Raw genomic sequence first — 27,872 nt, 5'->3', positions numbered from 1 at the left:
TGAAGGCAGGACTCTAGAAAAGTGGGAAGTGGAGGAGAAGGAGAAAGATCAAGTCGTGCCGGGGTACAGCTGCTCCTAGCACCGCCCTGGGTCGTGGGTTTTGCTGTGAATTCTCACCACCTTTAAAGTCACACAAGTTGCCTGATAGTGACAACGAAAGGGCTCATGCAATGAAACAAAAGCCAAAACCATCGGCCAAAGAGGGGCTCACCCCGGGCTGAGCAGGCTGTGCTCAAGGCCCCACTGGAACACCTGAATTCTGTTGTCTACAGTTCATCATTGAACGTGACAGCTGCTAGCCCCTTCAGCCTGTCACCATCCGACGTACTTGTCCTGAACCTGGATGGCCCCCTGCAGAGCCCGAAGCTCAAACCATTGTAGTTGAACAGGTTAAATATGACCACAGCAAATCAAGAGTTTTAAGACACAGCAATCTATACTCTAGGTTCATTGTTTGGAAGTGATTTTCTTCCCTCGGTTGTATTATTTCAACTCCTGTGGTGTAAAGGTTACTGCTTGTGGTTTGGGTTTTGATTTTGGTCAGAATGAGGGAAGAGATATACCCCAGAGCATTCGAGGCTGTGGAATGAACCAGATGGGGCTGAACTTTTAAAGACAAAAGACCCTGTTGCTGCCTTTCAACCAGCAGGCTTAGCAGACAGAGGGAAAGGCAGCAACAATTTGACGTGGGCTTTATAAAGTCTAAAAATAGGCACTTGAGGCAGAATGGTTTCTTCAGAGAACAATTTTAAAGATTCCCAGGAGGTGTCAGCTGTTCACCAAATATCAGATGAGGATAAAGGCTTTCCAAGCAGTTAGGGGGTGCAAAGCCCACAGAGAGGGCGCCCTGGGCAGGTGAAGGGAAGGTCTTTGTTCAGAGTCCTGCTCATGACAAAGCAGCCTGGGAGAGAAGGTCAAGGCTGGGTTTCTGATTCAGGAAAGCAGCCGCTGAATAGGAGCTGGGAAATAACTCCCCACTTCTATCTCTGCCACACAGAAAGACTAGAAGAATATCGGGCCGTGCAACTGCTTTCGCCAGAAAGACAATAAACTGCCCCACTTGCAAGACTAATAACTACAGATGACTTGTGAAAAGAGACAGTCTTCTCCATAATGCAGGCACAAATATGCATTTGCTCAAATTCCACTATTCAAAAATAACGTCAGAGGCAGGTAGGGGGGTGCAGAGCTCTGCTCGCCAATGTGCTGTCATTTGCAAGGTCAAGAGCAGAGACTATGAGACCAGAACAACAGAGAACTTGAGAGGTGCCGGGACAAGATTCAAATTCGAGGTGCCCCATGGCACACTGGAACACAAGCCCAGCCTCGGTGAGGTGGCCCACGTCTAGTCCTGTCTCCACCTGCTACTTTGGGTCCCTGAGGTGACAGACAGCCTCTGTTTCAGTTTCCCAGCCTGCAAAGCTGGACTCGCCCAGTGCTCCCTGACTGGCCACCCACGTCTCACTCGGGCCAACTGAGTCACAATCTCCAGAGTCACTTCCGGCAGCAATCTATTTCTGAAGCTCCCCGGGTGATTCTAACAGGGACCCAGGCTTGAGAACCACCGGCGCTGGGGTCTCTATGCTCCAAAGTTCTGTATGCACGTTTTGACTCTTATTTATTTGTTTTCCAGTAGGCAAGTGAAGGCCTGTCTGATAAGAGGAGAAAATAATGTGCTGGAGGACAGTCCCATGGGTTGGCCTGCATGTCACACACAGGTCCTAGTCTCAGTGGACGATGGCTGAACGCTGAGGCCTCAGACCACACAACTCCCGAAGAGCCTCTTTGCCTCCATGTACTTCACTCGAACACCGGCCTGTGTATCTGCGAACTCCCTCCTTTTAGCTCTCAAAATACATTTGAAGTCCCTACCTTGAAGCTCTCTCTGGATTCAATGGAAGCAAAGCGGAAAAAACGCAAACGAGATCAAATAAGCCTCACTCGTATACCCGATTCTTTAGAAAGAAGGAACTTAGCTGCCCTGAGCTAGCAGCATATTCAAATTCTCTCTGCCTCAAACTCAGACCAAGATAAATGAAACCCACATGGGGGACTGTGGTGAGGATTTTCTGATTTTTAATGTGATTTCCGTATTTGCTTTCAGAATATAAATTCTGTCTGCTGCTTTTTTCATGAGAAAAGGAAATGAAGCATTTAACCATCTTTGAATATTACTAATTTTATATTTTCTATTTCCAGTGTCTGGTAATTTGATTTTCATAATCAATCCTAAAATGGACTAAGAACACAAAAAATCTCAGTAATACACGTAAAGAGAAGGAAAACAAAAGTAGTCCTATTTTTCCTACTTTTATCTACTATGGAAAATATTTAGTCAAAGGTTTATGGGCCGGGCGCGGTGGCTCATGCCTGTAATCCTAGCACTCTGGGAGGCTGAGGCGGGCGGATTGTTTGAGCTCAGGAGTTCGAGACCAGCCTGAGCAAGAGTGAGACCCCGTCTCTACCAAAAATAGAAAAGAAATTGGCCAAACAACTAAAAATAGAAAAAATTAGCCGGGCATGGTGGCGCGTGCCTATAGTCCCAGCTACCCGGGAGGCTGAGGCAGGAGGATCACCTGAGTTTGAGGAGTTTGAGGTTGCTGTAAGCTAGGCCGACGCCACGGCACTCTAGCCCAGGCAAGAGAGTGAGACTCTCTCTCAAAAAAAAAAGGGGGGGTTTATGTAATGAAACTTACTGGATTTAAATCCTAATCCCATAGTTTTTTAAATTTAAATTTCCGTTTTATTGCTCCTCTGATTTAGAAGAACCTGAAGATTTTTTTCCCCTTCCTAATCCCTCTTCCCCAGTCCCCACCCCTTGGGCACCTGCTGGTTTTCCTTCCAGAAGGTGCCCTTCTCTCCCTCTCCTCCAGTCGCCCACCTGCCTGGTTTAGCAACCCTGTGGGCAACGAGCGCAGAAAGCCAATGACCAGAAGATTAAGATAAATGTCAGTTTGTCACAAAGTTCCTCTGGGTCCCCCAGGTCCCTCCAGAGCCACCTCGGGTGAAACAGACAACTGCTGGCCAGGGAAGACCTTCAGCCACAGAGACTAAATAAGTCCTTTCAGCGACCCTCGGTGCACCAGGCTCCACGGCCGGTCCTCCTTACTGAGAGGCCCTGTCCACTGGCTGCTGCTTAAATTCCTTCCAAGCACCTATTACTTATTTCAAAGATCACTTTCTTGCGTGAAGACAGGCCTGACAGCGTGAACCAGAGTTCCCAGCCCGGGTTGATTAATGTGTACAAATACACAGTTAGATATTCTGAAAGAAGACCTAGCGTCCGACAGATCAAGTAGGGTGACTGTGGCTCACAATATCCATTGTAGATTTCAACACTGCTAGAAGAGAGTAACAAACATTCCTGACATAAAGAAAAGATAAATATTTAAGGTGACGGATATCCCACTTACCCTGATTTGATCTTTCCACATTATATGAATGTATCCAATTATCACATGTACCCTGAAAATATGTACAGCTATTATGTATCAATAAAAAAAAAAATAAAAGAGTTCTCTGCCTGGAAGCAGAGCACTAGGGATACTGAAATGATCAAGTGAGGACTTCATCATTTACTGGTGGTGTAGCCCAGGGCTTCCAGCTCCAGCTTCATTCCAATCAGCTGAGAGCTGTAAACGCCACTGAGCAGACCAGGATGTGTGGACGTCAGGCCGCGGCACCCGAGGTGACGGGCACGCACAGTGAGGATGAGAATAGAGTCTATGCAAACAAACCGGAATCCATCTCCAGCTCTGCCACTGACCAGTTGTGACTTTAAGCAAGTTCCTTAACCTTTCTGATCCCCAGTTTTTCCTCATCTGGAAAATGCAAATAATAATTCTCACGTCATAAGAGTGATGGGGGATTATGATTCGATTATGCCACATAAAGCTACAGTGTCTCGAAATGACGATCTCAGCCTCTGCTGCTTCATCTACAAAATGCCGGGGGGTGGGAGGGAGAGGGAGAGAGATCTGTTGGGCTGTGAAGAGGAAATGAAGATAGGAGGGAATGTGAGTCACACAGGCTGGGTTTTTCCTTAAAAAATGTATGAATTCATGATTGGCTATAGGCCAATTTTACAGAACATCCCATTCTCCTACTCAGAGATCAGGATGACTCAGGGCAGCCCAATAAAACACAGGCCCTCGACTCTGCGGGAGCCAGCCTCTCTCTGCTGGGATGGAAGCCTGGGGCTGCCATCCAATGGAGAAAACCGGGCTGAGAATGAAACCAGCAGCGGGGAGAGGAAGACGGGATGTTGACGTCACGGCCCAGATTCAGCTGTTGTTTAATGGACGCTCCTGTTGTTCCTGATCTCTGTGATTGCATCAACCAGGGAACGCACGTCCTGGTGTATCGGTCACTGCACACACGTGTGTGTCTCTGTTACATAAATTGCCAGAAACGGGAGTGCTGGGTCTAAGAGTGCAGGCATTTGTCATTTTGATAAACATTCCCACATGGCTAGAGGTTGTACCCAACTTACTCACCATCCACCAACAGGAGCTGTTTCCTCACACCCTTCTCCACATAGACTGCTATCAAAATTTTAATTTTTGACAATTTGGTACTTGAAAATGGCATTTCATTGGAGTGTTCATTGCTATTTCTTTTATTATAATAGTATCTCAGTATGTTTAATTGCTGATAGTCTCTGAACTGTTTATTCGTATTCTCTGATGATCATTTTCCAATGATTTTCCGATGAGCGGTGACTGTTCTTTTTATTGATTTGTAGGAGCTCATTATATATTAAGGAAAGTAGTTCTTTCTCTGCTAGAAACTGGTGATATTTTCCTATTTGTCTTTTTTTAAACTTTATGGTTTTTAAAGACATATTCATCAGTCTGGTCATTTATAGCTTCTATAATTCTGGGTTGTTGTTGAGATAAAACCTCTTTTTTAAAAACAAAGGTGCGTGGACACTGACAGCTTTAAAGCATTTGATGTGGAAAAGGTATCATTCCTTTTGGACTCTGGTTCAAGCAACAGTGCTAACTCCAAGCTCTGTATCAGAAGCTTACAGGGAAGCAAGCCACACACAGTTTGGCACAATATAACCCCCACAGCCTGGTCACAAGGCCTCCCTATCATTCCTGTGGCATTTAGCATGAACTTGTGCTCATGGTTCAGCTGCACGTTTGCACTGTCCCTGCGATACAAGAGCCTTGAGAGGAGGGCCATGACCAAGGCTGGGCATTCCCGGTGCTGATTAAACTGTAAACAAACACAGCCTGGTGCTCCCTCCCGCTCAGGGTAAGGTCTGTGTTTCAGGAGAAAGGTGAGCAGGGCTGAAACATCTTTCTGTACCCCAAAACCGCGACTCCGTGAAAAAACATTTCTGAACTATATCATGCTAATCCTTTTGAGAAACTTCAAGAATGGGTCCAGCTCCTCTGGAAAACTTCTGTGAGCCACCAACCACCCATCCCGCCAGCCCCATACCCGAGGAGGCCTCTGGGAGGATCCCGGCAGCATCTCCAGCGGGGTCTCTCTCCACCTTCAAAACCACACCGGGCAGGCTGCTGGGGGAAAACCCACAACCTCAGACCCTCCCACAAGCCGCGACTTCCGAACAGAGCAATTCCTAAGAGAATAGTGACACTGGAGCCAGACATACCTGCCAAGACACCAGGACACCCTCCTTCTAGAAGTCCCTCCTATCAACATATTAAATCCTTAAGGTTGCAAATTAACTTTTTTTTTCCTATAAATGAGCTTGGAACTCTTTAAACACAAGTTGAAATGAATAAAATAGACTATAAAGAGGAAAGAGAGCAGAAGTTAAATAAAAATGATTTAAAATTAATGTTTCTACCTGCAATTTTTAAGTTAAAAAAATCTTTTTGCAAACTTACAGCAAACTAAGTAAAACTTGGGTAAATGGAATCTGATGAAACAATCTTAAATGATACCCACGAATGCAGGACACAGTCAGCTGTAGGTAACAGGCCCGTGAGCACCACCACATAGAGCTTTGAAATAAATACTCAACCAAATAACATACAACTCAAAAGCTCTCTCCAAGGAGGGGGCCCGCAGGTGGGCAGCTGTGGCTCAGAGCTCAGGTGAGAGTGTTCATCCTACCTAGCCAAGAGCACGCTGGGGGGTTGATGCAGCCCGTAACTGCCCAGCTAAATAAACACTCTAAGAACCGGCAACCGACACAAATGCCGCCCTTGGGCAAATGTTTGCACCAAGGATGGCCGGCACAGTACAGGCAACCTTCACTGGAGCACGATTTCTATGTGAAGATGTGTTCCCAGGACAACCCAGGTTACCGGGAGGAAGCTTGCTCTGGCCAGGTCTCCCACGACAGGGGAGCCAGGTTGAAGGCAGAAGAGGGAGTATCTTTCAAAGTGGCTTCCTTTGTAGTTGGCCAGACACTTAAGAGATGAAGGGGGTGCAGAATTTAAGCCCTGAGCAGGCTGAGACCCTGTCTAACATCCCCTTCTTGCCCAGTGCCTTGCTCAGTGCACAAAACATTACAGGGGTTCAAAAAACATCTAAAAAAAAAAAAAAAGGCACAAACAGTAAACATCCAGCTGCAGCAGTCACTTCCTCTGACCAAACGAACTACGAGGACATGCTCAAGCCAAGTCCTGGCAGCTTAGGATCTAAACGGACGGCGTCGCTGCCCTTTAACACGGTGGCTTCTGAACATTCTCGAACTCTGTGCAGCCGCACAAAAGGCTAAGACAGATCTACATATGATATGATCCAGAAACAGTTCCATAGTGAACTGTGCAGTTAAAAACAACATGTTAATAAGACTGTCTAATGTGATCCTTACCACCCCCAGCACACACACACAGAAAGGTTGGGGGCTATTCGCCAAGGGGTCTAGCTAAGTAAGCTTGGGGGTGGAGAGCCTAGCAGAGCTTTTTGTTTCCTGGCTCATCCATGTCTGATCAGATTTTCACAATAACATGCATCATTTTCAATATTATTTAAATAGGTAAATTTCAAAGTAAGCAAAACATCCCACATCTGCCTTTCTTATTTCCACACTGGAAAAGGATCTATGACGTGCTGCTGCTCATTGGCACCGCTGTTTCTTTGGGGTGGGGGGTGCGGAAGGGGACAGACTTGGTCTCTCTTCAATGGACGATCAAACTATTTTCTTTAATATGTACATTCTTATTTCTACCCAATTTCAGGCCTTGCTTACTTACAGTATTTACAGCCTCCGCAAGCACAGCAGCAATATTGGCCCTTCCCTCCCAGTAGGAACACTTTCTATTCAGTTTACTCTGCAGATGAAGCCTCAGAGCCACACAAATGCCCCGGAGGACAAAGTCAAGCAAAGAGGAAGGTCTCAGCTGAGATTGTTTGACGATTTTCATTCGTCCACTCATCTGCTTGCTCTGGACGTTTGCTTTTGTCAGGGGGAGGTGTCTAAAGAAAATGAATAAGATCTTGTATGTATATAGCGTTTTAACACCATCGGGCTGTCACAGGGAAACAATGTCTCATGAGAACAAACTATCTTCCGATAAAAGGAAATTAAGTATCAAAATGTATCAATGTCTAGGCCTCCAGAGAGAGCTGTAATAATTGTCCTAATAGCCCTGAGAATAAATCTTAATGTCTGCAAATGAAAAGAAAATAAACTTTATTTTAACATCACCCCTGACACTTTTCTCCCTAACTGCCTCCTCAATTTTGTCCCACTGAAAACATGCATGGCTTTCGTCTTTGTCAGCATTTGCAGACGTTTAGAGACGGCAAAGGAAGGGAAGGACATTATTGCAAAATGAGTGGATAAATTCCCCACACCATTGTCCTCTGTTTTAAGCACCCTCTACTCTGTTTTAAGCCAGCCGCTGCAACATACCCGCTTAGGCAGTCTGCCCACGTTTCTTCCACCAAGACTCCCCGGGCTCTTTCCTCTGCTCCTAGTAGAATTTTTCTATCAAAAAAACAAAACTCAAGCATGCCAGAAAGAAAGACCCAAACCTGCATTTTAAAAAATTAAAAAATGCTGTTGCTATGGTTCTTTCAGGGACACTATCATCAAACTGAAAAATAATGCTGTCTACATGCATTATTACAAAGTTAGCTACAGGGAAGAGATGATAATAGGAAAGAATGTTTTAAAGACCTCTTTAGCCCCTTCTGAGTTTTTTCCATGTCACAGGTTGCTTCACTAATGTCTCTGCAATAATAAAAACTCATACAACCTCAGACAGAACCATATGCAAAGGAAAAAAAATGTTTTATTCTGAAGCCAAATATAAATAATTTTGACATCCACACCTGTTCCCCACATTACCATGGACATAGGCGACTGTTTATAACAATATTTATTTTTCTATATGAAGCATGTAAGTCTGGAATTCCTTTTGTAAAGAAATCCGAAAGAGTGTTCCAGTTATGGCCCATAAAAATTTGAAACTAAAAATGCATTATAATTCATTTTGTCTATGAAAACATATTGGAATACATAAACTACTCCTCATTTGAAGAATTTAATTTCTTCCCAGTATCAGTTAATTATTCCTTTTTAGTGAGTGCCATTTTACTCTGATGATTCTACAAGTTTAGAAATTATTTGACTAGAGGGGGAAAAAAAAGAAAAAAGTGGGAAATGGAGTTTAATACTATGTATTGTCTATCTTAAAACCCACTATTTAAAAAATAGGAATTGCTTAAAGTAAAATCCTTCTTTCCTCTGTGTAAGGGTCACCATTTGAGCATGATTAGATACCTGCCAAAACAAACAAGATTTGAATTAACAACGTCCTTAAAAAAAAAAATTCGGTAGACTATTATATTTGTGTACCATTGTTATTGTCTAGAACAAAAATGCACCTGACGATATGGCCACTAGAGGGAGCTGTAACTCCCCAATACACCGCAGCGGGACCCACAGGAAGAGCCACTTGAGACTTTGCTAGTTCCACACGCTCCACAAAACCTTTCCTTCTGATGAGCCCCACATGGGCACAGATCCCTCCCGGTGAGGCTTCCCTTAAAAATAAAGGCATCTCTGCTAACTTTAAAGTTGGAAGAAAAGAAAAATAATCTGATGTTCACTCACAGGGAATTTTTATATTATTAAAATTTATAACCTGTATATTTTAAAGAATGTGAGGCTCTTAAAGACACCTATTTATAGAATAATAAAATAATAAAACAGTAAAATTAATGAAATGATAGGGTAAGGAAAATCAGGGCATGTATTAATCCCTTGGACAGCACAAAAGCAGGAAGAAGAAATTCAGCCTAGTGGTAGGGGTGGCCTAGGCAGGGTGGCCGAGCGTCAGCAACACGGGCCCGAGAAAAGGACAAGAAACAGGTCAGCTGCGCAAAGAGGAAGACGGTGGTGGTTCTGGGCACCAAGGAGGGACAGCACGGTCCTGGAGGGACAGCACGGTCCTGGGGAACCACAGGACTGAGCGCGGCTGCTCAGAGAAGCCCAAGGCAAGGGACGCACTGCGGGGCTTCACCAAGGGCCTCGTGCGATCAATCGCTGAAGTGTCAGCCAGGCAAAAGACCGTCTGTTTATGTTTTAGAGAATTCTGTACATAAGCGGAGGGACAGAGGGGACAAGGCAGACACAGACACTGAACCAGACATGGAGGCAGGAGGGATGAGAGAGGCGAGGACAACTCCCAGGTCCCCAGCTTGGATGTCTGGATGGAGGGTGAAGCCATCTGCTGACACGGATCCTTCCAGAGAAAGAGCAGTTTCAGATATTTTGATGTTCCAGGCCCAGACACTGCATCAGGGCAAAAAAAAGATCCTGGCCTCACTAGTGATTCATCTCATTTCTAGAACATGATGGTCTGACGATATATTTAATAACAAGAGAAAATGCAATTACACTAGGGGAGCCAGTAATCCATCCTGGAAGAAAGGAGTTTGCAAATTTTTGTTTTGCAGACACTCATTAGATAAAGTTTAAAATCACTCCACCGAAGTGAAAGTCACTATTCTCAATGAACTCCCAAGTGATTCAAGTCAGTATAAGAAAGTTTTGAAATAATACAGAAACGATACTATCGTTTTCTGACTAGAAAAAGAAACTGTGATAAAGTATAAGATTGGCCCATTTTGATTTCTCAACCAGTCATTCCCAAACTCGAAACAGAGTGTTTCTTTCAAATGCTTCTCTACTTTCCTACCACGAATGCCTAATTTTGAGCATCTAAAAATAACAGTGATTTGAAACAATAATCAGTTCTTCAATAGGGGAAGTACAATAACGTTCCCACAACAAGGAAGGAGGAAAATGCAAACAACCCTTGAAGTATATTTATTACCCATTCCTCTGTTTATGCCAGAAGGAATGTTAGCACACATTCATTAACAATCGAGGCATATTTTATATCTCTTGTGTTGATATTTTACAGTAGGAATGCCAGTTCTTTTAATAATTTACTGGGGAGTTACACATTGTAGATTTCTTATTAAATATTTCTTATACTAAGGTCATAAGTCTAAGGAGTATTCAGTAGGGAAAGCAGGCAATATTTTAATTGCATACCTTCCTTTAAATTACGTGTCTACATCTGCTCGTATGCATATATATTCATTGTTCTTTCTTATTCATATATTTATACGCGAAGCAGTGGGAATAATTTTCTCTAAGACAAAAACATTACACAGTTGCACCCATTTGTAGACCTTAAAATTCACAGTGCATATCTAAAAGTTTCATAAGCTATATTTTAAGCATGCTGCCCTTGAAAAGAAAAAAAAAAAAGAGCTACAACACTATCTAGGAACCCCATTCCCCCAGCCCAAAAGTCAATACTGGCGGAATTACTGTGTATCATTGACCAACCAGCAGCTCTATGAGAGTTTAATCTGGAAAGCATGACCAAATAATACTGATACTCCTAGTTCTAAATATATACGTTGTAGAGAATCGACGGTTTATACTGTCAGAGGCTGGCAAATGGTGGCCCATGGGCCACTGGCACACAGACATGCCCATTTGTTTACATACTGCCCAAGGCTGCTTTTGTGCTATGTCAGAGCCGTAAGTCCTGTAAAACCTTGGCTATTTACTATCTGGTCCTTTATAGGAAAAAAAAAAAAATGCTGGCCCTGATTTGGATAACTACCTACAGCACTTAGCAAAGGTTTATTTACCATTGAAAAACCTTCCAGCTCACTTAGCCTTCCTTCCGGATCACTCTTTATAAAAGAGTCTTTAAAATCTTATCTTCCAGGCCTCTCCCCAAATATAAACATTAAATAATTTTATGAAGTCTATGAAAATGTTTCTTAGAAGATTAAATAATATACAACATAGGAGATGTACATCTGAAATTTAACATTCTGGAGTTCCAAAGATATGTTTCCAAAATGGATTTGGGATTGTGCATGCTTAAAAGCATGACTTTTAGGTATAAGGAACATTTTCACCTTCAACAATACAGATGCATAGCGGGTTCCCCAAAGGTGTCCCACTGAGGATGGGGTGGAGGAGAACCATTAACAGGCAGAGAAAGGAATCCCTTCCCCTGCTGGGGAGGAGGGGACCAGCAGCAGTCCTCCACCATCCTAATAGCACCTCTCTCTACTCAGCACCTTCTGGCTGTGTTCCTGAAGGCTTGGTTGTTAGTTCAATTTTCATAAAATAAATATTTTCCTCATTGTCTTACACATTCAGAACTGCTTTCATTTCTGACTCATCTCGAGTTGGCAACATTCCTTTCCTTATACTTTAGCTTCTTACACTCTTTCTCCCCCCAAGGAGGAGAGGGGAAAACAGAAAGATGGTGAGAAAAACAGAAGGCATCAGGATAAAAATGCTGGTGTCAGGCATGGGGGTGGGGCTGGGGGCACATGTTGAGACCGGTGGCTCAGGAATAAAGGAGAGGGAGGGTAAGCACAGGCAGGTGGCCCTGTGCAAGAGGCAGAGGACAGGACATGGGGTGCATTCAGGACTTCACCAACCCCAGAAACTGGCCTCGTACTTCTGCCCCTCCAGGTGTCTTTGCAATTAAGTAAAAACACACCCTCTCCCCAAAACTTCTTAGCAGCTTTTTTTCAGTTTTCTCAGGCTCCACTCTGACCAGGTTAACAAAATTTATTGAACATCTACTGAGTGTTGGATACTCTCATCTTCCTAAAGCACATCAAATTCTCTGCCCTGCAGGCTCATTATGACCACAGCTTCACTCTAGACTCTGAAGAAAATGAGGGCAGTAAGTCCCAGTTTTCCCCATGCTCTCTGTCAAGCCACTTGATGGGGCAAAGGTTCCTTTGGCAACATCCATATATTCAAGTATCTGCAGTCAAGGAAAAGCAAGCGGGAGGAATCTGAAGAAAGGGTTCTTACAAATCCAACATCAGGCAACGGTACAGAAATGTGACCTCTCTAGCCCACTCCTTTATTTACTAAAATTGGGAGGACCAAAAAAAAAAAAAAAAGTTTATATGAAAATCTTTTAAAACTGATCAGATATTTCCTGCATTCTCCACTCATGCATACTGAACATAGCACAGCCTTTTCTCAGCGATTCAAGATGACAAAGATCCACTATCGCCACCCCGGCTGTCCCACAGCAGCCCTGGGGTCTGACGCAGAATGGAGCTTTGCCTGCCCTACCCATTTACCTACTCGCCACTTCTAACGTTCCTGTCTGGGAAACCTGGTGGGCTGGGTGGTGTGCAGGCTAGGATGGACATTATTCTAAAAGGATGTTGCTACATTCATATATTGAAAGACTAGGAGGTAAACACAAAAATGTAAACAGTTGTGTGGCTGCTATGGAACAGAATGGTTTTTATTTATATTTGGGGGAAAAGGGTTAATTATATCATTTTGGCTTTGGGGGGTGAGGAGGAGTACTCTTAGAACAAACAGTGTAAGAGTGAGGTTCTCTGGGGCTCTCACATCAATAACTATATGAGCTACTGGTGCAGGGATTTTAAGACAAACACATTCTGGCCCAGAGGCCATTAGTGTTGATGTTGTGATTCTCAGCAATGCCCAAGACAGCTAAGGCTGCTGAAGCAGGCCTCCAGAGAGAAATGGAGATTTGCAAGGAGCTTGCAGATCACAAACGCAGTGTCTGCACAGTGTAAGGTGCTGCTCTGCAGTGGGGGGGAGGAAGAGAGATCAGTTCTGAATGCTAAAGATGACAGTGCAGGGGACAAAACCGAATGTAGGCCATGCCTCAAGGGGCCTCGCAGCCACATCAGAATACCCCAGGAAGTGTGGCGTCCGTGGTGGCCGAAAGGGCACAGTCCCACCTAAAGCACATACCTGTAGGCATACAGCCTCACAGGGACACAGGCCCAATGTGTCTAGAGCACCAAGATCTTCCAGAAACCTAGAAATCCTGATTTTTAATATGCAGTCGCCCAAACGTTGCTCAGGATTTGCGCTTTTTTGTTTTAGTGCTCCACAGGCCAAATAAACACATCTGGGGAGTCAGTCTGGTCCCCCGGGGCAGCAGTCTACAAACTCCGGTCTGATCGCTGACCCAGAAGTGCTTACACGTGAGCAAGGGAATTTCAAGGTACTTACAACAGCCTTGAGGTTTCTCCATTAGAGAAAGAAGGAGATTTATTTTGTACAATGTTTTTTTTAAAAAAAAAAAAAAAAAGGAAGGGAAAAAAACCCCAGAATTTCCAATCCTTTGGGAGAAAAAGTAAACCAGTATTTAAAATATACATGTATACAGTGCCAAAACATCACCCCACCAATTACTTGCTGGTCACCTGGGAAGAAAATGTAATTTCACAGACTGCCCCCACATTAACCCAGGGATCAACTTTGGCACCAGCGATAATGGCACAACCAGACGACGTGTCCCTCCAGATGAACAGCAGCAACCATCTCTCCTCTGAATGTTCACACTAAATTTGATCAAGCCTTTAGCTACAACTTCTGACAGACAGTACTGCACAGGAAACACCGGGTGAAAAAAGTACACTTTAATTCATTAATTGATGGTACCACTAGGAAATGATCAAATGTGGCGAGACCACCTAGCTACAGGTCATTCCAAAGGAAGGCTGGGGGAGGACACGAACTATTCTAGATTAAAAGAGTCTTAACAGACCAACCAATTAAATGCAATACATGATTCTCAACTGAATTCCAGTTTAAACGGCCCAGCTGTAAAAGGCATTTTAGGGTCAGTTGGGGGAATTCAGATAATCAACCAGGTAACAGAGTCCATTAGGCAATTACTTTTGATTTTGTGAAACCAGTACTGCAGTTACACAGAAATATGTTCTTGTTTTTTAGAGACGTGGGCTGAAGTATTTAGGAGCAAAATGTCATGTCGTCTATAATTCACTTCTGAATACTTCAGGGGAAAGAAGATGAAGCAAACACGGTAAAATGCTAAGAAATCTAGACAGGAGACTGAGGAAGGCTGGCGTCAGAGAGCCGTCCTCACACGGCGATAAGTCTCCATCGCCAGGAGACAGAAGGACTTTTCGCCACGTCCCTCCAGTGTGTGTTTTAAATTTCGAATCGCCAGCTGACAAAAGACAAAATAGAGCAATCCAAATAGGTATTAATCGATGCTGATGGCTCAACCACACACAATGAAGAAGCAACTGCCCAAGGAGTGTCTTGGAACCTTTCGTACGGAAGCATGACATTCTAGAGCTGGGCTGTTTCAGCCAGCATAGCCACATTTTAAAAAGCAGCTTTACAGTCTCAAATGCATTCAAGGTAAACTCAAATGAAGGCACTGATCAAAATTAAGGAGGAAAGGGGAGAGAGATTAAATCTAAAACCTGTCTTTAAATAACTCTTTTCAATGACTGCTTTAAGCCTATGGCAAAAGGCTAAATGTCTTGAGATGCAAGCTTAACTGAAAACGAATATAGTTGAAACTTGAAAAGCTATCCTGACTTTAAAGGAAAAACTTTAAGATCTTAATTAGCAGAATTCATCTATTCTAAATCTAATAGTTGATGATACTCACTCCAATTCAAAAGTTTAGTCAGGTAGCATCAAATACAATGGCTTGCTTTTTAAATCTGCTAACCAAAAAGGGGCCAAATCAGGTGTTTGGAGGAACACTAATAGACATCTAGTCCTGCGGTCCCCGACCCCCAGGCTGAGGACCGGTAAGGTCCGTGGCCTGTTAGGAACTGGGTTGCACAGCAGGAGGTGAGCGGCGGGCAAGCCAGTGCAGCTTCGCCTGTATTTACAGCTGCTCCCCAAGGCTCACATCACCACCTGAGCATTAGATTCTCATAGGAGCATGAACCCTACTGTGAACTGCACATGTGAGAGATCTCGGTTGCGCTCTCCTTATGAGAGTCTGATGCCTGATGATCTGAGGTGGAGCTGAGGCGGTGATGCTAGCGCTGGGGAGCAGCTGCAAATGCAGATTATCATTAGCAGAGAGGTTTGACTGCACAAGAGACCATAATAAATCAATTGCTTGCAGACTCATATCAAAACCCCATCAGCGAGTGGCAAGTGACAATTAAGCTGCATCTGGTGGCAGGCTTTAAGTCAGAATCTGACAGTTACTAACATTTTAGTCTGTGCATGGCCAGCCCATTATTACACCACTTCCATCTGCGCCTCTTTCCTGCACCGCGCACTTGTCTCAGTCACAGCTTTGGTAAGCCCACAAGCTAACCCTAGCACAAATGAGTGAAAAACTAACATCGCTGGAGAGCTGCTTTGAAAAGGGGGAAAGAGGCCAGGCATCGTGGCTCACGCCTATACTTCTAGCACTCTGGGAGGATCTCTTAAGGACAGGAGTTCAAGACCAGTCTGAGCAAGAGCGAGATCCATCTCTACTAAAAATAGAAAAAATTAGCCGGGCATGGTGGCACGCGCCTGTAATCCCAGGTGCTCGGGAGGCTGAGGCAGGAGGATTACTTGAGCCCAGGAGTTTGAGGTTGCTGTGAGCTATCCTGATGCCATAGCACTCTAGCCTGGGTGACAGAGCAAGATTCTTGTCTCTTAAAAAAAAAGAAAAAAGAAAACGGGGAAAGACCTAATGATGAGACAGCAGAAGACTGTTAAAACTGCCACAAAATTAAAGCTGCATTTAAAAGAAAATACCAAGATTCCTACTTAAATTATGGGTTCGTTTCAACAGGTGATTCACATTCTCCAAGCCCAGTTTGTATATGTGGCAAACAGCTAGCCAACGAAGCCATGAAACCTTCAAAACTGCTTCGCCACATGGAGACCAAGCACCCTGCATTAAAAGACAAGCTTTTGGAGTTTTTCAAAAGGAAAAAACATGAACACAAAGAACAGAAGCCATTATTGAAGGCCACTGCTTCATCCAATGTGTCTGCACTGAGAGCATCATTCTTAGTGGTTAACCAGATTGCTAAAGCTAAGAAGCCCTTTCCTATTGGTTAAGAGTTGATCTTGCCGGCTGCTAAGCACATTTGCCATGAATTTTTAGGAGAGGCTGCAGTTCAAAAGGTGGCATATGTTCCTCTTTCGGCCAGCACCATAACTAGATGAACTGATGAAATAGCAGAGGATACTGAGGCACAATTATTACAGAGGATTAATGAGTCGCGGTGGTACCCAATCCAGGTTTCTGAGTCTACCAATGTTGACAACAAGGCAACAATGTTTGTTTTTCTATGATATATTTTTCAGGAGGATGTGCATAAGGATATGTTTTGGTAAATACTTCTTGAGTACTGTGCTAGGTGCTAGGTGCTGTTCTAGGCCAAGGAAAAAAAAAAACAAATAAAATATAATGCTAGCCAACAGAAGTTAAAAATCTAGCTTGGAAGAAAGAAATAAGTTTAAACATAAAACCAATCAAGCCAACTGATGGAACTAGGCACAGTGCTTCCCAGGCAGTATGGGCACGCCGGAAAGAGGATGCAGTCTGCTGGGGGCCGAGGAGGTGGCCTGTGTAACGGAGGAGATAGAGACCCAGCTAGCAAGCATTAAGGACAAGCTATGAGAGGAGCCCCCAGATCTGGCAGAGGTTAGGGTGGGGCACATCCTCAGGAGATGGCACACAGGCAAACCAGCGTGTGCTGCGGGCACCCTATGTAGGCTTGTCTTGAGCAGGGTTTTACTTCCCTTTTGAGTCTTAGCAGCATTTTACACATGGCCTGCTTTTTTATACGGTTAGATTTTCTTTTGCTCAGCATTTTTTAAAAACCATTTTGAAAAAAAATCACGTTGCATGTTTTTCCATTGTGTGGATAATAAAGACAGAATGCCTTTGACCCAGGGTGACCACAGTCTCAATTTACATCTTACGTCCTGACATCCCATTCGATTTAGCATTTGTTCCAGACAAAAGTGTCCCGGTTTAGATGACAGATTGTATGACTGCCCTTTCTCGACCTCAAGGTATGGTCCAAAGGGAGACATCTTTCTCTGCCACTGCTGTTTGCCACATATGCCAACTGCTCGAATGTTCGAGCGCAGCAACAGCTCAATTATCGAATCTTCACAGAACAAAGGTTCCTTTAATAAAGCGAGACTGGACTGGAAGGAGCTGGAAAACGATCTTGTATCCTAAGCCCCCGGCTGGGGCAGAGAGGCTGAAAAGGAGAAGGGCATTTCAGGCACAGGCCTCTCGCGGGTGGTCCGCCAACTGCGGCTGGGAGGGAGGCCCCACGCCCCACCAACCCCAGTCCTCTGAGCTGGAGCCATATCCGTCATCAGCTGGGGGGGCAAGGAGAGATGAAGTGCTCTGCTCCCCCCACCATCGCCCGCCCATCTCACTCTGCCCCTCCAACCACCCCCCACCTTAGGCCAAGTGACCCAGGCAACCTCCCTTGGAGACAAAGGACGGGGAGCCCCACAGACCATAAACCCCGTCTTTAAACACACCAACGTCTACAGGATTTCTACCACGTGAAAGTTTCTGACCAGGCCCCTCGTGAAAACCGCCGCCCTTCCTCCCCCATCCATTATCCTGTCTACAGGTTCCAATTCCTATCCAGCCTCTTCTCTGCCAAGGGAGAATGCGGTGTCCAGTCGGGCACAGTGCTGGAGGGGATGCAAGGTGACGAGGCTGGGAGAGAAGGCACGTTTGCTGGCCCGGGGCTCTGCAGGGCACGGGGGATGGCAGAGAACACACACTTCGAACCCTCCAGGCTGTGACTGCCACCTTACAACACGACAGAGCCGCAGACCACGAGAGTCCCGCTGGGGTTCCTCCCCAACTCCAGCACGCCAGTTACGAAGAAACTTACCCTTCTCTTATACTCACACACCAGGACACAAGTGGTTTTAAAGGATTTGCCCAAGATAACTTGGAGGGAGAACGCAAGTCATCGGGCAAAATTACAAGGTGGTGACGCCCTGGAGTGAGAAGCCAACTTGGCATTAACCTGCACCGCCACCTCACACTTCCATTTGAGACCCACCGGGAAGCGGGTCCTTAGGGAGCTGCGGCTTCAGAGGAAGCTGACGGCTGAGAGGCAGGTGGGGGAGGGGTCTGTGTGTGTCTATTTATTAATTTAAGAAAATGAAGAACAGAACCAGCGTTCAGAGTTTCTGACTCATTTTCTGGCACTTGGTCCATGAGGCCACACACCGTTTATCTTTCTAATTAACATTCTGAAGGATAATTCCTTTCCACCCGGGCCCCTAGAAATGAACCTGCCTGCTATCATATGAACAGTCAAAACTCAAGGCTCGATTTGCTTGCCTCTTCTAAGATTTGGAACCCAATTCCCCTACAACTTTAACCTCAGATCTTCTTAACAGGCTGAGAAATACAATCTGAATCAATTTTACTTTTTTTTTTTTAAATGAAAGGGTTTGATTTAAAAAAACAAACAAAAAAACCCAATCAAGTTTGCTTTTTTTGCTTTTTTTTTTGAGACAGAGTCTCACTCTGTTGCCCTCCCTGGCTAGTACAGTGGTGTCACCATAGCTCAGTGCAACCTCAAACTCCTGGGCTCAGTCTCCTAAGTAGGTGGGAGAAACACTACAGGCATGTTTTTCTATTTTTTAGTAGAGACGGGTATCACTTTTGCTCAGGCTGGTCTCGAACTCCTGAGGTCAAGCGATCTTCCCGCCTCATCCTCCCAGAGTGCTAGGATCACAGGTGTGAGTCACTTCGCCTGGCCCCCAAACTGTATTTTTCTACTGAGAAAAAAAACAAAACACCAGAACCTAATTTCCTCATGAAATGAGCCCATACGGAGGACAAACTTGTTAACCACTGTTGTGATGCAAACCTGTGCATACCCACCACTCCCCACTCCAAAATGTGGTCCCTGGACCAGCTGCAGCAGCATCACTTACTACATCAGAATCTCTGGAGGTGGGGCCCAGTGAACTCATTTTAAGAAGCCTTCCAGGGGATTCTGAGGTCCACCTAAATTTGAAAAGTATTTGCCAAGTTCTGCAGAACTCACTGGAAAAAAACAAAGCAAACATACCTGGCTCCAAAGATGTCCTTTTTGGCGAGATCAATCCCGGAAACAACTTTTACTCTGAGAATACGGGACTCTCCCTGTTGGACAGGAATTAAAAAAAAAATTTAACAAACTGATCTTCAATGGCTCCCTCTCACCCAATATTAAAGTCAACGATTTCTACTCAGCCCAGTACTTGGATACAGAGCAAATCAATTCAAGCATAAGCAATTTTTCCATATATTGAAGTTCAAAAGCCAACATTCCAGCTCTAAAATTCTTTGACTCTAGAAACTTACAGCATCCAGGTTAATTAAATACAAATTTAATTCCAACTAGGTTATTAACATCAATTCTTCCTGACATTTAAAGGAACTATTTCCCAGTTGTACCAAGAGCACAATCACATACATAAAATCACTGAGGGAAATGTCCAAACTCAACAAGTGAGCATGAATATAACAAATAATTCCTCCTTTGAAGTTTATATATCTGTATGTGTGGCCTGGGATAGAAAGGAATTTAATATGGTAAAATATTTCCTCAAAATTACAGTGCTTTTCAAAATGTTGGCATCAGCAAGCGAAAATAATTCCATAGTTGCAGTAAAAAGAAATTAAAAAAATATTATCATAAATGGAAATCATCCCAAGTGATTCAGCAATCAGTCAACTGTTCATTTGTTCATTCATTCACTCACCCATTTCTTCATTCATTCCAGTATTTCCTAAGCAGCTCCTACACACTAGGCCTTGAAATGTTGACATGAAATGCTCCTGGGTCTACTGAAGGTGGCAGGCAGACCCGCAGGACCCTGTGACAGCACCCTGCCAGAGGCATGGGTGAGAGAAGTATTCGAGGGCTGAGACACTCAGGGTAGCCGAGATGGCTTAGGAGGACTGGTAGGCAGGAGTCTGGGGCAACTGTTAAGCTTCCAATGTGGATCACAAACTGTTAGCATAAATGGAAATACAGGCTCAAGTCCAAGGTGCCTGTGAACAACGAGATGGGAAAAAATAGATGGCTAGATGGGGAGAAACATCTGGTTTGAGTCGCAGACTTCGGAGTTATCAGTGTAGAGTTGGTAGTTGACAGTCACAGCCAAAGGTTTGCAGAACGTTATCCAAGAAGAGTGAGAAGGAAAAATGGGCAGGGATTGAGTCTTGGAGGAAGCAAGTGCTGAGCGGCCAGAGAGAAGTTAACAGGAAATCCATCTACCAATTTAATCAAGACCCGGTGAGGGAAAGAAAACCCGAATGATCATGTAACGTCGAAGGAGATAAAGACACAGCGAAACCAAACAGGAAGAACAGGAGGGTGGACCTTTATGAACTGGCTGCACAGATCAAACACACGCACAGGCAATCGGAGCACGTCCTTGAGGTGATTTACACTCTGGGAACCTTCCATCCAGCCGTGTGTCCCCGACACAGGCCGCCCATGTGCAAACACTGCTAGGCACACGGACACGGTGAAGACGGCGCTCTCAAGCTGTGCGTGCTTACGATCTCTCAAACGTGGCCTGCGCTCAAGCTCGGCAGCATCTAAAACATCTGGCAGCCCTCGAAGAAGGATTAGAGATGAAAAGCAGCACCGGCCAAGGCAGGGATAACTGGAACACAACCTTACTATGGCATAAGAGCACCTCGGCGTTTGCGGAAGCACCGGGGTCAAAGAGCTCTTCCCTGGGTTTTTGAGGCACCGCGGGGACACCTCGACTATCTCTGGCAAACTCACAGGCAAACTCACAGGCGGGTGGCCAGGGATTCTTTCTTTAGCACTGGATGCCATGCAGGCTCTTTTCTGTTCCTCACAGCAGGCTGTCCCCTGCTGCTAGTCCTTTGATGGCTCCCATGGCCTGCTCAGTTCAAAGGATGTCACAGTGAAATTGTTTTCTATACATAGTTCAAAACTTGAAAACACGCCTGAGCGGAGTTCTCTGTTACATGTAAGAGAAGAGTATGTGGCCCACTCGTGCTCATAGTATATAAAGTAAAAATCATGGCTTGAAACAAAACCCTTGTCTGCCAGGCTAAGGGATTCAAATTTGACCTCAGAGGCAATGAGGACTCATTCAGAAGAAGAAATGGATGGCAGGTGCATAGCTTGGGTGTTTGTCTCCCCAAACCTCATGTTGAAGTTTGATCCCCAGGTGTTGGAGGTGGGGCCTGGTGGGAGAGCCCTCATGAATGGCTTGGTACCATCCCTGTCCTCAAGGTAATGAGGGAGTTCTTGCTCTTAGTTCCTGCCAGAGCTGGTTGTTAAAAAGAGCCTGGCACCTCCCCCCGCCCATCTCTCGCCATGTGATCTCTGCACACACGGGCTCCCCTTCGCCTGCTGCTCTGAGTGGAAGCAGCTCAAGGCCCTCACCAGATACAGATGCCAGTGCCATGCTTCTTGTACAGTCTGTAGAACCATGAGCCAAATGAACCTCTTTTCTTTATGACTTACCCAGCCCCAGGTATTCCTTTACAGCAATGCAAAAATGGGCAAAGACAACAAGAAACTGCTAGAAAAGAGGCACCTAATTTTTGTCTCCCTACTTCCCCCACCTGCACTCTCTACCCCTCCTGCCATCGCAGATACTTCAAACCAGCCATTCTGCCAGCTACTACTGTGCAGGGGGGAATTCCACTGCAACCCACAGAGGGTGGATACTGTTGAAGCCAAGTGGCAAATCTCCAGGCCAACCCTTGCAGGTGGCCGAAGGAGCAGCAGATGTCTGATCTGGCCACAGGAAGGCTGACGTGGCCTTTAAGGAGCAGAATTTGGGGTGTCTGCTAAGCACCAGGTCCTGCCTACGACCAGCTGAGATCCAGCAGCAGTTCCGTCCGCACGCCGTAGTCTCGCTCTTGTAACTGACCAGAAGGAGACAGAGAAGCAACTGTGTCTAGGAAGGAAACCCAGGTACAGTCACTCGCAAGTCACAGCGCAGAAGATGAGAATTCTGGTGAGAAACTGTCTCCTTCTTGGAATTTTCAGAAATCCTGGGTAGAATCTTGGATGTTCCACAAACTTGATAGGGGGCTCACTTAAACCAGAACTGGCTTTGAAGGAATAAAGTAAGTACTAACACCTGGTTCCCTGACGTTTACATTAATGTCAGGTGAATGTTCTTACTTTTGGCAAGCCTACCTTCCAAAGGCAGGCAAAATCAGGCCACATTTATATGAATAAATGATTACAAATAAATTTAAAGGGTAATTTTTATGAAAATCTACCCCTGTTCTAAGATCTAAGGATACAGCAATAAAGAAGACAAGACTACCCCCCACACACACCCCAGCCGGACTATTTTCTGGTGTATGAAGAGTACGTTTTATAAGGGCTCTCAACTGTGTGGGAAACAGAAATCAGTAGTTTTTCTGAAAGGCAAGAGCCATACACACCAAACACCTTAAAATTCTGTATAGAATCCCTTTCACCAGACAAAACCTCATTTAGGAATCATTCCCAAGGAAAGCACAGACAGATGCAAATAAAACAAAAAACTAGCTAAAAGGATAATAACCAAAGCATTTTTTAAATTTAAAAACGTCTAAAAGCCCCTGAATAGTAGACAGCTAATTCCATGCAATGGGCTATAACACTGTCATTAAAAGCAGGTGAGAACCCACAACGACATTCCTTCATTTCACAAATATTCACGGAGCACCCACCACGTGCCAGACACGTTATCTGAAGACAGAGTTATGTAAACAAGACAGAGTTCCTGCCTCGAGGAACCCCGGATCTAGCAGGCAGACTGTGAATACATAGTGCAAACAAGCATGAGGATTTCTGATGGTGGTAAGTACTTTGAAGACAAAATGACAGTCACACAAAAGCAACTGAGTAGAGGGAGAGGGGTGGAAAATTTACAGCTGGGTGGTCAGGAAAGGCCTCTTTGGAGAGAAGACAGGAGCTGAAGGAGGCAGAGTGAAGAGGCAGGGCTGGGGTTCCAGGCAGGGCCAGAGTAAGGTCCCGAGGGGGAGGCGGTGGAGGGGAAGCAGTGAGCAGGGCGGCAGGGAGTACGGTGGGGTCAAAGCCCAGAGAGGCCAGCCTTGGCAGAGGGTGCACATTACTCCATCTGCTTGCAGGGAAGCACTGCAAAGTTTTAAGCGGAGAAGTGAGGAAATGTGGCTTAAGTTTTTGAAAGAACCCCTGTGGGGAATGGGCTAGAGGGGAGCCTGAGCAGGAGGGAGCACAATTAAGAGATTCTGGCAAGAGACGGTGGCGGAGCTCTTAACAAAAGTGCAGATGGAGAGGTGACCGGATCCCGCATACAAAAACATGTTCAAAATAAAGTGTTGGGTTAGGAAAAAAAGTTTCCAAACGGTATACAACTGAGTTTTGGACAGCTCGTTGTTCAACCAGCTGTTTCCCTTTTCTACCTGGACACGTGGCTCAACTACATTTCCCAGCCTTCCTTGCAGTTAGGGGCAGTCACATGACTCGGTTCTGGCCAATGGAACGTGGGCAGAAATGTAGCGGCCTCTCCTAAACCAGGCCCATACACCCTCCCACTCAGCACCCTCCATTCTCCTCACCCCTCTGCTAAATGGGGAGGACCCTGGTGGCCAAGAGGAGGAAACTGCATGAAGGGGATCGAGCTGAGCACCTCCACTACTCCCCACTACCCTCCCCAGACCGTGAGCTGGAAATAGACTTTTTCTGTTTATTCCCACTGAAACCAAGGGTGGCTATAGCAGTTAGCCTGCCCTCGTGTACAATATACTCTTTTTTTAAAAAAAATGTCAATGATACATGTGCAAAGGAAAAGGCCTGGAAAGGATGGTGTTAATAGTGATTACCTCTAATGAATAACTTTTTTGCGTATTTGCATTCTTTCCTTTTGAAACATTAAATATTTTTGTTTGAAAGCTAAACTTTCATAGAAACTTCAGAAAATACGTAAGAAAAACAAAGGAATAAGTTTAAATCGCTGGTAAATCAATGGCACCATCCAGGCTTGCTGTATTTCTAAAATGAATAAACCTAGTTTTGTCATAAGAAATACACACCTTCGAGTTATTTTTTAGCCAACTGACAATGGCATAGAGCCATATGCCTGGAAGATGTGAAAAGGTTCTCTGATGAAATACGCAGGCAACAGCTGGGAGGTGAAGAGCTGAGAGGGCCTTTATTGAACACTTACTATTTACAAGCAGCTGTTGCAGGAAATTTTACTCCTCTTTGAAGATAGAGGCGAGAGAGCATTACTCTATAAAAACAGTTTTTACAAATGGGTTTTAGATACAGCAAAAATTTCTTATCTTTGTTTCCTCGAAATGACAAGCTCAAACACAGAAAAGCAGCCATCGTCATTCTGTAAGGAAGCACGTGACAAGTTTATCAGGTACAATGGGTCGCAGGCCAAGCAACTGTACTTTCTGAAGCATTTTATTACTTTCGTAAAATCTAGGCATGATATGTTGAACCCTGTTTATGACTCCAGTAGAATTAAATATTTAACTAAGGTGGCTTGGTTTAGACAATGAAAACATCACTCACAGACTGACTGTACTACTGCAGAGAAGGAACAGGCTAGGCCAAACATAACTTTCAGGGTCTCTTTGTGTTATTAATCTATTGTTCTGCATTGTTGTTGGGTAACTGCAGTGATTCTAGGTGCTTTACATGTGCTTTGCTTTTCCACTGAATTTTCTAATTCTTTATCAAGACACAGAACAAGATAAGGTACCCAAGTCAAAAATGACAGTGGCACACTAACAAATAAGGTGTCCCCAATGAGAAACAGGTGATATTCTGAAGGCTCACATGTAAGACAGTTGTTTGACTCCAGCAGTCTTGGCTCATATAAACTGTGCATGTATAAGCAGTTACTGGATTCCCAAGCCCACCCACAGAGCCTATAAAATACATTATCTATCACAAGTTCCTATGGTAAAATAAATTTCCAGCTCCAACTCAAAACTCAAGAGACTGGAATTACCTTTCCTCCTACGACTCTGTCTTAGAAAGACAGAGTATTGGTATTTTTTATCTATATTCTTCACAATGGCAGCTGTTCTCCCAAAAAAAGGTGACATCTGGGCTGAGAAATAGTGTTCTTTCTTCACAGGGAGCCACTGTGACCTCAGTATCGCACACACAAGTATGGACAAGGAAGTCCTAAGTTGCAGTCTTCTACGTTTTGGTCATTCTCCCCTAAATGAATTTATGCATTTACTTTCCATATTCCCAAGTATATTTATAGTTCTACTTATAACACATGACACTTTCAGACTCACAGTAAACGCTCCCTGGATTAAAAGAGATGACCAACATATTTTTGGACCACAGAAACATGTAAGTTATATATATAGCACTTAACTTTAGTTGCTTTTAAAATTAAATAAGGTAACATATGGAACGTGCCCACTGTGTGCCTGCTACACATTTGGTCTCATTCTTCTTTCCATTCCTACCTATTCTTGCCCCAACCCCGAGACAGTATCCTAGTTCATACAGTTTTTAAGACTTTGGGTTTTTTTAGAGCAGTTTAAGATTCACAGCAAAATTGAGCAGAAGACACAGAGGTTACCTGTGTACCCTGTGCCCCCCACACAGGCACAGCCTCCCCCAGTATCAACATCCTGCACCAGTGGGGTACATTTGGTACAATTAACACATGATAATCACCCCAAGTCTGTTTCACATTAGGGTTCACTCTTGGTGTTGTGCACTCTATGGCTTTGGACAATGTGCAATGACATGTACCCACCATTATAGCATCATACAGAATAGTGTCATTGCCCTAAAAGTCTGTGTTCCGCCTACTCATCCCTCCCCTATCTACGTTTTCTTTAAAAAATCTCCCACACAGTCCTATCGCCTCTCCACTCCGCTCACTCCTGTCATTTCCAGCTACTCTTGCTAGCTCCCATCTCTCTCACTTTCTGCCTTCTCCACCCCAAGGCCTGCCCTCTAAACCCTTCCCTCCCTTCCTGGTGGGTCCCCTGGCTTCACGCTGCTCCTACCCCTACTAAAATCTCTCAGTTCTCCACACTGACCATCTAACTACACATTCAACAATAACGACCTCAGTGACAACTGTGTTCAAGGCATTGCGCTAGCAAAAAAAAGGAGCACAGAGCTGAACAAAATGCATTATTCTCTGTCCCCCAGGGGCTTGCAATCAGCAGTGGAGGTTAGACACGTGCAAAATTGCCTTTTATCCAGCAGTGGAAAAGAGGCGTAAGATATGAGCGGTGGGAACAAAGACATACGGTAGAAAAAGAAAGTAGCCCAATACCTGGACCATGCATCCAGCTGAAGCTCAGATAAAACCTATGATAACGAACAGCCCCACTCACAGGGCTATCCGCCGTGGCCATCTGGTCACCATGGTCAGCCCGACACATGGCACATGGTCAAGTTTCAATCCTCCAACATTCTAGACAAGTCCAACTCCCAAGGATACTAGCTCCTGAAAAACTTGCAAGAACAAAGGATTCTGTGCAACCTAAATTTCTCAATCTCTACTAGATAATGGTCATTATTATGTCACGCAGAAAAAAGTTAACAAATGGGAAAGAGATGAACCTTAAGAGCAGAATCATAATTTAAATGCGCAAGGTAACTCTAACTTCAAGAAATCATGCTGTGTGGTTATAAAATAGGTCCACAAATCCTTGGTATTTCTCTCTTCTAGTGGTAGGGCTTAATTTCCCTCCCTTGTGTGGGGGCCGGATTTAGGGACTCCGTTCTAACAGACAGAATGTGGAGGTGACAGTGTATGACTTTGAAGACTAGGTCATAAAAGACACTGTGGCTTCCTCCCCTTTCTCTCTCAGATCACTCTGCGGAAAGCTAGCAGCCGCCATGATATGAGGACACTCAAGCAGCCCTACAGAGAGTTCTATGTGGTGAGGAACTGAGGCCTCCAGCCACCAGCCATGAGTGACCCATCTCAGAAATGGATCCTTCCATTCTGGTCAAGACTTCAGATGATGGCAGCCCTTGCTGACATCCTGACTGCAACCTTGTGAGAGTCCCTTGCCTGCTATATGCCAGTAACTATGCAAAGCATGCAACAGAACCACCCAGCTAAGCCACTTTTGATTTCTTGACCCATGGAAACTGTGAGATAATAAATGTTTGCTGCTTTATAAGCTGCTAAGTTTGGGGATAATTAGTTATGCAGCCAATATATAACTAACACACATGTGGAGAATCCCATGCAATAATTAGACTCTAATTTATCTCTTTGCTAAGTTGAGACTGTCCTATGTATTCGGATGATGCTTCCAAACAAGATAAAGACATCAATGAGAAAGAAAGACTATTGCCTGTGTTCTCTACCACGTAAAAGCAGTGGTATTTTTAAGGCAGAATTAACAGAGCTTGGTGACCTGCTCAATGTAAATGCAGTGGTTGTATTATTTTTAAGAAATATGGAACCTGATGCCCTAATAAGTACAGTCAATTTCTGAAACCAAGGCAACTCCAGAAACTTTAGGATATGTGATTACTCATAAGCATAAAATTTTGAAAAAATTCAAGAATGCCGATAACCATCAAGAATAGCTGAGAAACTTCCATGTGCCATTGAAACAACTCTATAAATTCACCCTCCT

At 44.5% G+C, this 27,872-nt stretch overlaps 1 protein-coding gene across 1 annotated transcript in view; it reads right to left on the bottom strand.

Annotated features, from left to right (window-relative positions):
• NEDD4L (neural precursor cell expressed, developmentally down-regulated 4-like, E3 ubiquitin protein ligase) overlaps positions 1–27,872 on the bottom strand; it is a 323,400-nt gene that overhangs the window by 201,686 nt on the left and 93,842 nt on the right. The window contains exon 2 of the mRNA XM_012651787.1: positions 19,336–19,409. Coding sequence (XP_012507241.1) covers positions 19,336–19,409 — 74 coding nt within the window. The remainder of the gene's footprint in view (positions 1–19,335; positions 19,410–27,872) is intronic.

This window comes from Propithecus coquereli, unplaced genomic scaffold (genome assembly GCF_000956105.1).
Source record: "Propithecus coquereli isolate 6110/MARCELLA unplaced genomic scaffold, Pcoq_1.0 Scaffold37, whole genome shotgun sequence".
Classification (NCBI taxonomy): domain Eukaryota; kingdom Metazoa; phylum Chordata; class Mammalia; order Primates; family Indriidae; genus Propithecus; species Propithecus coquereli.
Note: the sequence above shows the minus strand (reverse complement) of the source record. Positions and strands in the feature narration are given on the sequence as shown.